General features: G+C 44.2%; 1 protein-coding gene across 1 annotated transcript; it reads left to right on the forward strand.

Annotated features, from left to right (window-relative positions):
• Positions 1-755: 755 nt before the first annotated feature.
• LOC117459669 (sodium- and chloride-dependent GABA transporter 2-like) lies at positions 756-11347 on the forward strand. The gene is made up of 15 exons (XM_034100733.2): positions 756-1253; positions 1804-2048; positions 2601-2735; positions 4273-4413; positions 4496-4586; positions 4675-4807; positions 5543-5677; positions 5793-5896; positions 6388-6512; positions 6608-6720; positions 6934-7071; positions 7241-7343; positions 9083-9183; positions 9279-9449; positions 9583-11347. Exons 1-15 carry the CDS (start codon positions 1231-1233, stop codon positions 9727-9729), a joined length of 1905 nt encoding a protein of 634 aa, XP_033956624.1. The 5' UTR covers positions 756-1230; the 3' UTR covers positions 9730-11347.
• Positions 11348-12175: the final 828 nt, after the last annotated feature.

Here is a 12175-nt window from a genome sequence, read left to right on the forward strand (position 1 = left end):
AATGCAAAGATTGAAAACCAAATATTTAAAATAAATGCACGCACATTATTGAGAAAATGTATTATTATTCATATTATTATAACTGTTATTTGAATATAATTATTACATCTATCTTAAGATGATGGTGGCAAGTAAAGTGCATTTATTCAAAAATTAAATCAGCTCCACCTTAACAGGGTATTATTATTATTATTATTATCATAATAATTATTATATACTTTTAGTACTTTAAGTAGTTTTTTATTTTAATACTTTTGTATTGTTATTAGTTATAATATAAAGCAAGTTAAGCATAGATTAGCATTAGCAAACAAATGGTGTGGTTGTGTACAACTCACTTCACTTAATTGAGTACATTTACCAGCTGCCAGGGGTTATTATGAATGATCATTATAATCTGCAAATATTTGTTAATACTTTGGGATTTTTATTATTCATCATTTATAAAAAAGTTCATTACAATTGCGTAAATATTGGTTCTTATGTAAAACAAATAATAATCTTGTTTTGTAACTCTGAATTATCAACGTTGAATAACGTTTTTATTGCTGTTTGGCACGGCAATGGCATCCCCGCGTCAGACTGGTCAGGATTAAACCATCTGACAGATAGTGAGGGGGGGTGTTTGCGGTGCAGAGAACTACAGGAAACACTGAGTTAGGCAAAGCAATGTCGAATTCTCTGCGATGTATCGTTTCATTCGTCATAGCAAGTGAATATTTAATAACAGGTTACCTGTTTTTCAATTCATATTTTTCATTTATTTCGATCATAATTTCAACACTCCTCCGCAGAGATAGCGTAACCGTTAGAAAGTGTTACATGTGTAACCTACTGTACGACGAACTGTATGGATAACAGGACCTGTAAATTAGCCCATGTGTAACCTACGGTACGACGAACTGTATGGATAACAGGACCTGTAAATTAGCCCATGTGTTGCTAGCATGTCGTTATCACGGCATGTAATTTTAATATATATCTCATTCATTATTTGTCGATGAAAATGAAGGATTGCTTATGAAAGCCGGCTCGTGGTCGTTGTATCACATGGCACCGAAGGGGGAGAAGGAGGAAGAGAGAGAGTGACTGAGACGAGGTAGCCTACATAAACGTTCACAACTGTTTTTGTTTAAAAAGGAACAAAGTTGCTAAAAAAAAAACGTCCTCAGCAACCTCTGCTGCAACCCCTGCTTCCATATGGAATTGAAACAATGGAAATAACATAATATGAAAGACAAAGCACATAAAAGGTATGTCTGCTTTTGTTCTAAACGTACTAGGAAATGAGCCACATATAAAATAACAACAACAAAAGTGCGATAGGGGGGATATAATGACATTTCTACATGCAGAAATACAATGAGGTAAAGTCATTTAAGGAAATAAAGTAGTAGAAAATGGCATCAATAATGGCTCAGTTCCAATTTGTGAAATGCAGCTAGAATTACACCTGTTATTGTCTGACTGCATTAAACATATTAAGTCTTTAAAACAGTGTGTATTTTATGAAATAGTTTTGTGAGAAATATAGCCTTCAGGCAGATGGTAAAGCAGAAATCATCAAAATTGGTCCTTGAGAGTTTTTCAGGCTGAAGATAAAGGACGCACACCCATGTAAGTTGGTCCTTGAGACACACATGACCGATAAGTGAGGCAACTAGACCAACTGTCAGAAAAAGCACCCAAATTCTTGTTTAACAACCCGACTGCAAAGATGTGAGTGAAACTTGCTTCGTGCTCCTTTTCTGTTTCAACTTCATCTGACAATTTATGCATACTATTGTTTTTTCTTTTATTCAGGGGTGTGTGTGTGTCTCTGCCACAACCAGTGATGGCCGACCAGCTGCCTCCACAGCAAGGAGACCCGTTGCTGAATACATTCCACCAAGGGAGCCTCCTCAACGGCATAAAAGCCTCCAAAGACGGCCTCCATGCCAGGGGACAGTGGGCCAGCAAGGCGGAGTTCCTCCTGGCCGTGGCGGGTCAGATCATCGGCCTGGGCAACGTCTGGAGGTTCCCTTATCTCTGCTACAAGAACGGAGGAGGTAAAGTGTTAGGGAGCAGGGAGAAATATGTTCCTATTTATTATAGGGTGTCTGGGTCTGGGTGTCACTGCAAGTGTTTTAGGACAGTGTGTCGTATGCTGTAAAGCCCCCTGAGACAAAGGTGTAATTTGTGATATAGGCCGTTCAAAAAATGTAAAAAAAGATTGATTGATTAGTTGACTTGGGATGAAAATGTGCAAGGTTTTTGTTAGAGCTGGGGATAATTACCAATAATACCCAATTACCCAATAATTGTATTTTTATACCTATGATATATATTCTCATAAATGTGTTCATAACACTCATTTGTATTAGTCTGTCAAACTGTGGTAGTTATTGTGTTGAATGCAATCATAAGACAGCACCTTCTCTCTCTGTGTGTGTGTGTGTGTGTGTGTGTGTGTGTGTGTGTGTGTGTGTGTGTGTGTGTGTGTGTGTGTGTGTGTGTGTGTGTGTGTGTGTGTGTGTGTGTGTGTGTGTGTGTGTGTGTGTGTGTGTGTGTGTGTGTGTGTGTGTGTGTGTGTGTGTGTGTGTGTGTGTGTGTGTGTCCAGGTGTGTTCTTCGTGCCCTACATATTGTTCCTGGTGCTGTGCGGGATCCCCCTCTTCCTCCTGGAGACCTCACTGGGACAGTTCACCAGCCTGGGGGGGGTCAGCGCCTGGAGGAAGATCTGCCCCTTATTTGGAGGTACGCTGATCTGATTATGTCATCCGTGGACTTTTTAAGGCTGCAGTGTGTGCTGTTGCTTTGCATTTTGTTACATGCACCTAGCTACGTTTACGGCTGTCACGTAAGATATTCTCTGAGGTTAAAATAACAGATGTATGTTAAAAAGAACATTTGAAAAAGCCTGTTTGGTTCTTCCCATGTTTTTTGCCCCATTTACCCTCGGCACTGATGCAAGCGCTCAAAGCATTCCTAGATCCACATCGATACAAAACCCATATTTACAATCGTGTGCAGCACATATTCAATCTCAACTATTTTATCAAATCAACTCAAGTGTGCAGAAGGCCTGCCAATAAAAACACACACTTCGAAGTTGCATCATTTGGTTTTGTGCTATCCAAACAATGCATCACAGATTCACTTTACACACCATCAAACCAGGGAAGCAGTACCGGCTGTGATCAATGCTTGATTGGAGAATTAAAAAAAAGAGTTATGTAAGGTGCAGCGGATCCAAAACCTTGAGGGTGGAAGAAATGTATTGGTATGGATGGTGGACAATATGCAATGTAAGGAGATGTGCACATCACTCAGCCCATAGGAACCACAGAGCACTTTGATCCGTCATTATAGGGGCAGCAGAATGACACATTAGGGGTTAAATTATATGAATACATGCTGCACTGAATTATGTTTGCTGTGATTAAGAAATATTCAACTTTTTAACACATCATTCAAATAATGAAGTCCAGAAAACACCACAATGTTGAGTTAGTGCAGCAGTAGCACGCCACTGTGACCACATTGTAAACAGAATATGTTTCCTTTATCTGCCGTGTTTAGTGACAGGTTATTGTAGAAAGACCATGTGTTTTAGCGCAGGGATGAGTTATGCTAAGTTTACGCGGCACGTCCTTGAGCGATGTGTTTGTATACACTCAAACAAAGAGCTGCTTCTGTAAGAAACCCTCACATGTAATATGGAATCCTCAGATCGAAGCCTGCATTTCATTAGAGGAGACCACAGCCAGCCATTTGTCTCGGCAAACAGCCCACACGCTCTAACCCGCTAAAGCCTCACAAGACTCGTCATTCTTCCGTAACGAAGAGATGTGGGCTGCAAGTCGAGTGTCTCAATGAAAGGATGCTTTCATGTGAGGCTCTTGGAACTGATAATAGAAAATGCTTTGAAGCTTGTTTATTTGTGTAAGTGCGCCGCACATCAGCTGTCGATACGATCTGTAAATCATCTCACCCTGTATCTGGATGTCTGCGCTGTAGCGTGAATCGATGGCAGATTGAATCTACCAAATATGTATTCATTAATTACTCAGAATGACGAATCATAAACACATGACTTTCTGTTAGAGGAGTATCCACAAAGGAGCACAGATGCTTTAAGCCAGATTTGAACAAATACTTATATAATCTATCACACGGACATTTATAAAACATATCAAAGTACAGATCTTTAAAATATGGTACAGTACAAATATAATATTGCATCTCAGCTGAAAGCTCATAACGCAGTGAATGAATGACGGTGTCTCTGCAGGTCTGGGCTACGCCAGCCAGGTGATGATCCTGCATGGCTGTGTTTACTACATCGTCATCCTGGCCTGGGCCCTCTTCTACCTCTCCTACAGCTTCCAGGCGGTGCTGCCCTGGTCGCACTGCAACAACACGTGGAACACAGGTCAGTAAAGACGGCAAATACAATGTTTTTTTGTTGTCGTTTTGAGTCCGCCGTGTACAACCTGCCGTGTGTTCCCCTGCAGAGGCGTGCGTGGTGTTTGAACGCCACAACCAGACCACCATCGGGAGCATCCTGCCAGAGAACGCCACCTCCTCCGTCATGGAGTTCTGGGAGTGAGTGTAGCTCGGTTTCTTACCTCTTTGTAGTGCAATTGATCATGCATTGACAGTGTGTGTGTGTGTGTGTTCGTTTGTGTTGTAGGCGAGAAGTACTCCGTCTCTCCAGCAGTTTAGACGAGCTGGGTCCAATCAGCTGGAAGCTCGCTCTGTGTCTCGCCATCGTCTGGCTGGTGTGTTACTTCTGTGTGTGGAAGGGAGTCAAGTCTACGGGAAAGGTGAGCGGAAAACACGCCGACCTCATCACCCGCAAACCCAAATGTGCGTTAAAACTCCTACTCCACTCCTGTGACTTAACACTTTCTGAACATGTAATTATCTTTTTATAAAGGTCCATAAATAGGAGATTAAACAGTTGGTATTCACTTGGTATACGGCCCATAATATGACTATTAAAAATGTAATTTCCTTACTGAGAATTCTGCTTTTAATTGCATAAAAATGTTTCCTGATTTAAGCTGCAGCCCGCCAAGCATAATGCAACGGAGAGACGGTGTAAAATAATCGTTATACCCTAAACAGAGACGTTTGCTGAGAGATTGTCTCCATTAACACAATCCAGACGGCTGTACGTGAATCTTCTTTTTATTTCCCTGTCTCCTCTGAGTGCAGAGAGTACAAGGTCATAAAAACAGCAGTGTCCCTGGAACTGGTAGCCTCTCAGGAGTTTAACACAAGGGCTTTTCGTCAGAGCTGTGTGACTGAGTGGAGGCAAGGTGAGGGCCCTCGTCCACATATTTAAAGGGGCCGTATTATTCCTGTAGTGTTCTTTCAACACTGCAGCAGTATAGATTTTAAGATTTTAACAGGTTTTAAGACTCCATCTTTCCTGGGTTCCCTCCTTTAGTATTTCTCTGCTCTGTTGGAGGACCTGGCCAGAATCGTCCCTGCTGTTTTCTTCCGTCTCCGTGCCGTCCTCCTCACCACTTCCTCTCCCCCTGTGTGAATTGCAGGTGGTGTACCTGACAGCCACCTTCCCGTACGTCATGCTGTTTGTGCTGCTGATTCGCGGGGCCACGCTGCCCGGAGCCATGCAGGGCATCATCTACTACCTCAAACCCAACATCACCCGCCTGGCAGACCCACAGGTAGGCCCTAATACTCTTCTCTACTGGACAGAGTGCAGGGCTTTGAGGGTTTGATTCTTCGTTTCTGGCTTCCATTTCACCTCAGTGTTAATGCATGTTTCTTCTCTTTCTCTAGGTATGGATGGATGCAGGTACCCAGGTATTTTTCTCATACGGAATCTGTTTGGGGAGTCTCACGGCCCTCGGTAGTTACAACAAATACAACAACGACTGCTATAAGTGAGACCCTTTTGTCACACACACACACACACACACACACACACACACACACACACACACACACACACACACACACACACACACACACACTGACTAAAATGTAAGATGTAAGCTCCCGCTGGTCAGATGGCTTCCAGGAGGAATAGCTGGAATGGAGAGAGAAAACACACTGATACAGCCACACCTTAAAGAAAAGCCCTCGCTGCCATGTTTCCCACACTCTGTAGACTCACACACACACACACACACACACACACACACACACACACACACACACACACACACACACACACACACACACACACACACACACACACACACACACACAGAAAGAGCCAAGCACTAAACCCTTGGCTTGGATTTACTGTACCACTCAACAGCGCCACTATACATGACCAAAAACCAAGTGGATTCTGTTGCAGGCCCTTTTCAACGTGTACGTCCTCAAGCTGTGTCTTCCTATGACGCGTTGTGTTCCTGTTGCCCTCCAGGGACTCTTTCCTCCTGTGCCTCCTGAACAGCATCACCAGTTTCCTGGCAGGTTTCGCCATCTTCTCCGTGCTGGGCTTCATGGCTGAAGAGCAGGGGGTGGACATAGCCTCTGTGGCCCAGTCAGGTGAAGTGAGGCCGGGGTGGACACGGCAGAAGGCAGTCTGTTGATTCTGTTTAAATATCTCAATATTAAATGTGTACATGTTGTCACCCTCTCAGGGCCTGGCCTTGCCTTCATTGCCTACCCGAGAGCGGTTGCCATGATGCCTGTACCCCAACTGTGGGCCGTGTGCTTCTTCCTTATGATCATCATGCTGGGGCTGGACACACAGGTACACACACACACACACACTGATGAATCACGTGATGTAGTATGTAAAGTGCAGGAGCCGTTTCCTTAGTAACTTAATATGTGTGTTGTGTGTCTTCATTAAGTGTGTTACTTCTGCAAGACGGGCTTTTGGCTTAAGATACATGTTTTTGACTGAAACCATTTTCACAATTGTTCACTACATGCAGTATCCCCCCCCCCCCCTGTCCCTCAGTTTGTGAGTCTGGAGGCCCTGATGACGTCGGTGTCGGACCTGTACCCTAATCTGATCCGACGGGGTCACCGCAGGGAGCTGCTGCTGCTCTTCATCTGCATCATCTGCTTCCTGCTCGGCCTGGTCATGGTCACGCCCGTCAGTCACATCTCTTACCCCTTATGTGTGCCTGCTCTGGGGCGCTTCCACATTGGCTTATTTTGCCACTGCAAGTTTTGACAACACTGCTGGTGCTAAACCAGAAGACCTGGCACACATGATTTGAATAATGTAATTTCCTCTCTCCTGTGTGCATGTCTGTGTCCAGGGGGGTCTGTACATGTTCCAGATCTACGACCATTACTCCTGCAGCGGAGCCAGCCTGCTGCTGCTCTCCATCTTCCAGTCGCTCGCCATCGGCTGGATCTACGGTACAGACCTCATCTCCCCTCCTCTCCTTACCACCTTCGTTACCTTTTCTCCTTGCTAATCGTCTCCTTTTATTCTCCCCTTTCACCCACCTTTAATTGTCCTTCTTTATTCTCATATAGTCCCCTTTCATTTGAATAGTGTCTCCGCCTGTACAGCCTCAAATGTTCACTGATGTCTTCTTTTTTTACACACAGTTTTACTCTCACTTAAGCACATTTTCAGGTATAAATCATCCTTCCTGACCATTTAATGCCTACATTTAATGAAATTCCTAAACACCGGAGCTTATTAGTCTCACAAAAGGCAGAATAAATCTTAGGTTGAGGACTGTCGGTACACACAGAAAATACATAAAGACAGAATAGTGCCAAGAATTAATGAAAGCGGTTCCTAAAATCTGATTAACGCACACACTCCACTTCCTCCCCTCCTCCTGCATTCCTGTTGCAGCCAGTAGACAGTATATTAACATGGCTGCTGCTACCCGCTGTTGTAAAGAGACTGGCTCCTCGCCAGGCCCCTGTCTGTCTCCTCCAGGCCCTAAATCAGCCCCCGGGCCCCGTCGCCTCTCAGTCTCAGGCCGGCGGCCCCAGGGAGCCCCTATCCCAGCCAGACCTGGAGCTCTACAGCATTTACACAAAAAAGAAACGTTGTTTGTTTAAGAGTGAGATGAGAGGAATGCGCCATGCATCAGGACAACGTAATAAGAACGTTGAGAGATGATTAACGGAGCAGGAATTAAGACCCAGAGAAGGTGTGAGCAGTGCCAGCGCAGATGGTAACAAATTAGCTGTGTGTGTGTGTGTGTGTGTGTGTGTGTGTGTCTTTAATCAACTCCTCACAGCTCCTCATATCTGTTCAGAAACTAGACAAAAGTTAGACATGTACAAACCACGGACTGTCTGTGTCATGGCGAATACAGTCGCTGCTTTAATTCTGTCTTGAGGACGTTGTGGTGAGTTTGGACGGCGCAGATACAGGTTAGTTTAGCCTGATCTGATCGAATGGAGATCGCTCCATTCAGAGAACACGCATTTTAAAGGTGTTTCGCCTGCCGTCTTGTCTGCACACTTATTTAGTATTTAGTTACTTCGGCATCATTTTGAAACGTGTATTACAATTAAATCACGGTAAAATAGGTTAACTTTGTCGTAGTTGGTTTCCACCACAGTATTTACATGGATATAAGCCCCGCCCCCTCTCCAGTGTGTGTGTGAAATATGAATTCCAAGGAAGCTTGTTTTTATGGCTGTCGCAGCAGGAGGAGAGTGGAGCAGCACAGTAGAGGAGAGTTCACCTGCACCCCCCACCACCTTTATCACTGTGGGATTTGTTTAGTTTTGAAACATTCTTATGATGCTCTCTCCACAGGTTCTTTTTTTTTAGAATGGGACACCTACTTTTATAATCCTTCTTCTCACTGGATTGGAAGTTACATTTCCTTATCACTTCACTTCCCTACTGTCATTGTAGTACTACTACTACTACTACTACTACTACTACTACTACTACTACAACTGCTGCTTCATAGAAACAAAGAAATGTCACTTCAAAGTAAGGTTTTCTTTGCCAAGTCTATTTTCTTGTACTCAGTCGGACGGTGGTGGATATTGGCAGGAGACAGTATTCCATCATAGTGAGCCACTGCCACCAAAAACAACAAAGCAGTCGTAATCCAGACCATGATTTCAAACCAAAGCTCTCGTGGTGAAGGAAGTTCATTTTTTTCCGTCCGCAGGAGCCGAGCGCTTCAGTTCCAACATCAGGGACATGACCGGCTACAGCCCCCTGCCCGTCTTCAAGCTGTGCTGGAAGTACCTGACCCCGGCCGTGTGCTCTGTGAGTGACCCCCTCCCGCTTTATAGGGTGTAGTGTATATTCAAATACATTTTGTACTGATGCAAAGACTAACGACTCCTTCTTTATGCCCCCAGGCTACCTTTGTGTTCTCCCTGGTCAGCTGGTCTCCATTAAACCTGGGGAGGGGTCTGGTGGCTCCGGCCTGGGCCACAGCGCTGGGCTGGCTCCTCGCGCTCTCCTCCGTCTCCCTGCTCCCCATCTGGGCCATCTACGCCCTGGCCACCACCCCTGGAACCCTGTCACAGGTAAACCCCTCCCTTTTATTCATGTACTACCATATCTCCCCGTCAAACCCTAACCCAAGTAAAAACTAGTATATCAACTTATAATTAATTTCTTTAATCAACTAACTGTGACTTTTTGACCTCGCTCCCCCAGCGCTTCCATCGTCTGTGCAGCCCGGTTGAAATCTCCTCCCTGGCCCTCCACTACTCCCCCTCTGGGCCCCCCTACATCCCGGCCCTGCCTCTGAGCGAGAAGCAGAAGGAGCCCATCACAGACCTCCTCCATGATCGTTTGACCTGAACAAAAAAATGCCGGACTTACATTGGATGCTGGACAGCCAATCAGGTGTGGCGAAGGGTTGAGGTTGGAGGGTATCGCTGCTGGGTGCCAATTAGGGGCTGGCTCCCCATTTCTACACTAAATAAGTTTAAGCTGACCACAGAGGCCTGTCAAAAAAATTATTCGAATATCAATATTTTACAGTTGAACCTGTTTACCACACATATCTGAATGTTTTTGCATATTTACCATCGTGCTGAAGTGGAACACCACACTTAAAGAGGCCCTTTAAAGGGGGTTTCCCTTTCCTGTAGTGTGTTCTATTGGTTTGAAGACTGGGCTCTGGTTTCAGACAGAGGGTGAAAAGAGGTGCTGCAGCACAGACAGTATGAGAAGAATAAAGAGCTTTTTGAACATGAAAGCATGGAGACATGTTTCAGGAGAGACACTGATATGAACCTGAGAATAATCATAAAAGGGCCCCTTTAATGCGAACGCCACCTGAATGCACTCAGCTTGCTTTACCCTTAGCACCTTGAAACCAGCAACCAAAATTATAAAACACAACACTCCTAAACCTTATCTGCTTCTTTTGAATCACTCGTAAACGATTGAATCACTGCTCCCATCCGAGGCCCAGGAGGCCGATTCATTATGTTCTCTATTCCTGCTGGTATTTCTGAGTGAGTTGGCCTCCCACTTTACTCTCTATGAGAGATCACTGCATGCTTAACATGTGTTGTTCTGCTCGGGTACTGCTCACCTGCAATGACTCTGAGTCAGGCATTCACACAGTGATTTGCCCGGATTATTTTTCGTCATTTCCTAGTTGAAATGGTTCATAACATGCCTTACACCCAGATACAACTGCCATGAATCAACTTGTTGACAAAATTATTGAACCTTTTCATATTATATTTATTCTTAAGGTAGAGGTGTTTTAACTTTTGTTTTGTTACCGGCTGTCTCAAATGCACAAGTCTAAATTGCAGTTACTGCTGAATAAAAGGCGTTATTACAATATCTCTGCACTGTAGCAAAAAACAATTGACTATTTATCAACATGCAATCATGTGACAAAATCTGCATTTATTTACACAATATTGAAATATTGCTGCTGCTGCTGCTGTGTAGACAACAAGTTATACATTTCTAATTCTAAGCCCAAACATAACGCACTTATTTTTAAATAGCTGCCCTGTAGAGGACATGAAGAAATTGGCGCTTTGCAGAGTAGGTATGTTTTTTTAGAAGAAAATGTGAATGTTGAAAGATCAAGTCTGTTTTGTAGAGTTGTGTTATCAAATCGCAGGAATTGACACTGCGTAAAATAATAATTGAATTACCTTTCATGTATCATTAACTAGACTTTCATCTAGAGCTGAATGTATACTATTCACTAAATCCAGAAGGCTAAGTGACATTTCTTTTCTTTTTTTGAACATACATTTGAAAACTGTTTTTCTTTGCACTGCCTTTCCACCTCTGAGACTTATTGCATCTGTTTTCTTTTCAAAGACTAGTTAAAATGCTCTGTTTACAGGTGTATACCTATGGTGTGTACCTGTGCCTTTTATTTGACTTTCTTTTGTATGTGTACAATTATCGTCTTTTTTTAATGAACATATATATACTGTGGATACAAGCGTTGGTGTTGACTGTGTTTATTTATTGTGTGTGTATACCTGTAGTGGAGGCTAGCTGTCACCTGGGAGATGTTGCGTTTTCCCTTGGCGTCATGATAACAGATGCTAGGGACACACCTGGTGAGATGACGGGGCAAAGGGAGAGTACACACACACGTCATCAGCCATTCAACCAGCACCAGAACAAGCGCTGTGATTGCCGCTCCGTTCATCTGGAGCGTTCTCCTCCTGATGGGAATTACTGGTGAAGGGATGGAGCAAGAGAGGAGTGTGTGTAGAGGCTGCATCACACACACACACACACACACACACACACACACACACACACACACACACACACACACACACACACACACACACACACTTAATAGAAACATGCAGTTATGTAAGGCCTCGGCCTGTCAATTAACCATATTGGATTCCCTCCCCTGCCAGCCACCGTAGGAAGGGGGCGGATCCCACACACACGTGGCTCGTCACGCGGGTTCACACACACAACTTGTTTTGGTCAATGCAGCCTGCTTTGCACGTGTGATCTGGGTTACTGTGTGTGTGTGTGTGTGTGGGGGGGGGGTTTATGTCCATATGGTTGCTTTGGCATACATCTCGCTTTCAGATGGCAGGGATTAAAAAAGAACCAATGAGCTGAGTGTCAGATTCAAAGAGGAGAGAGGAAGAGGGAGGGAGCGGAGGACATTATGAGCCAAAGCGTGTGTGTGTGTGTGTGTGTGTGTGTGTGTGTGTGTGTGTGGTGTGAAAGATGTTGTGGAAAGTTGCCTAATTTCTGCTCAGGATCAGTGCCACTGTTTTGCAGCTGCCGT

This window comes from Pseudochaenichthys georgianus, chromosome 2, assembly GCF_902827115.2.
Source record: "Pseudochaenichthys georgianus chromosome 2, fPseGeo1.2, whole genome shotgun sequence".
NCBI classification, from domain to species: Eukaryota; Metazoa; Chordata; class Actinopteri; order Perciformes; family Channichthyidae; genus Pseudochaenichthys; species Pseudochaenichthys georgianus.

Coding starts and splice junctions, on each gene's coding strand:
- LOC117459669 (XM_034100733.2), top strand. CDS start 1,231: ATGAAAGACAAAGCACATAAAAG. Junction 5,897..6,387: donor TACAACAACGACTGCTATAA/GTGAGACCCTTT, acceptor GTTGCCCTCCAG/GGACTCTTTCCTCCTGTGCC. Junction 9,450..9,582: donor CCCCTGGAACCCTGTCACAG/GTAAACCCCTCC, acceptor TCGCTCCCCCAG/CGCTTCCATCGTCTGTGCAG.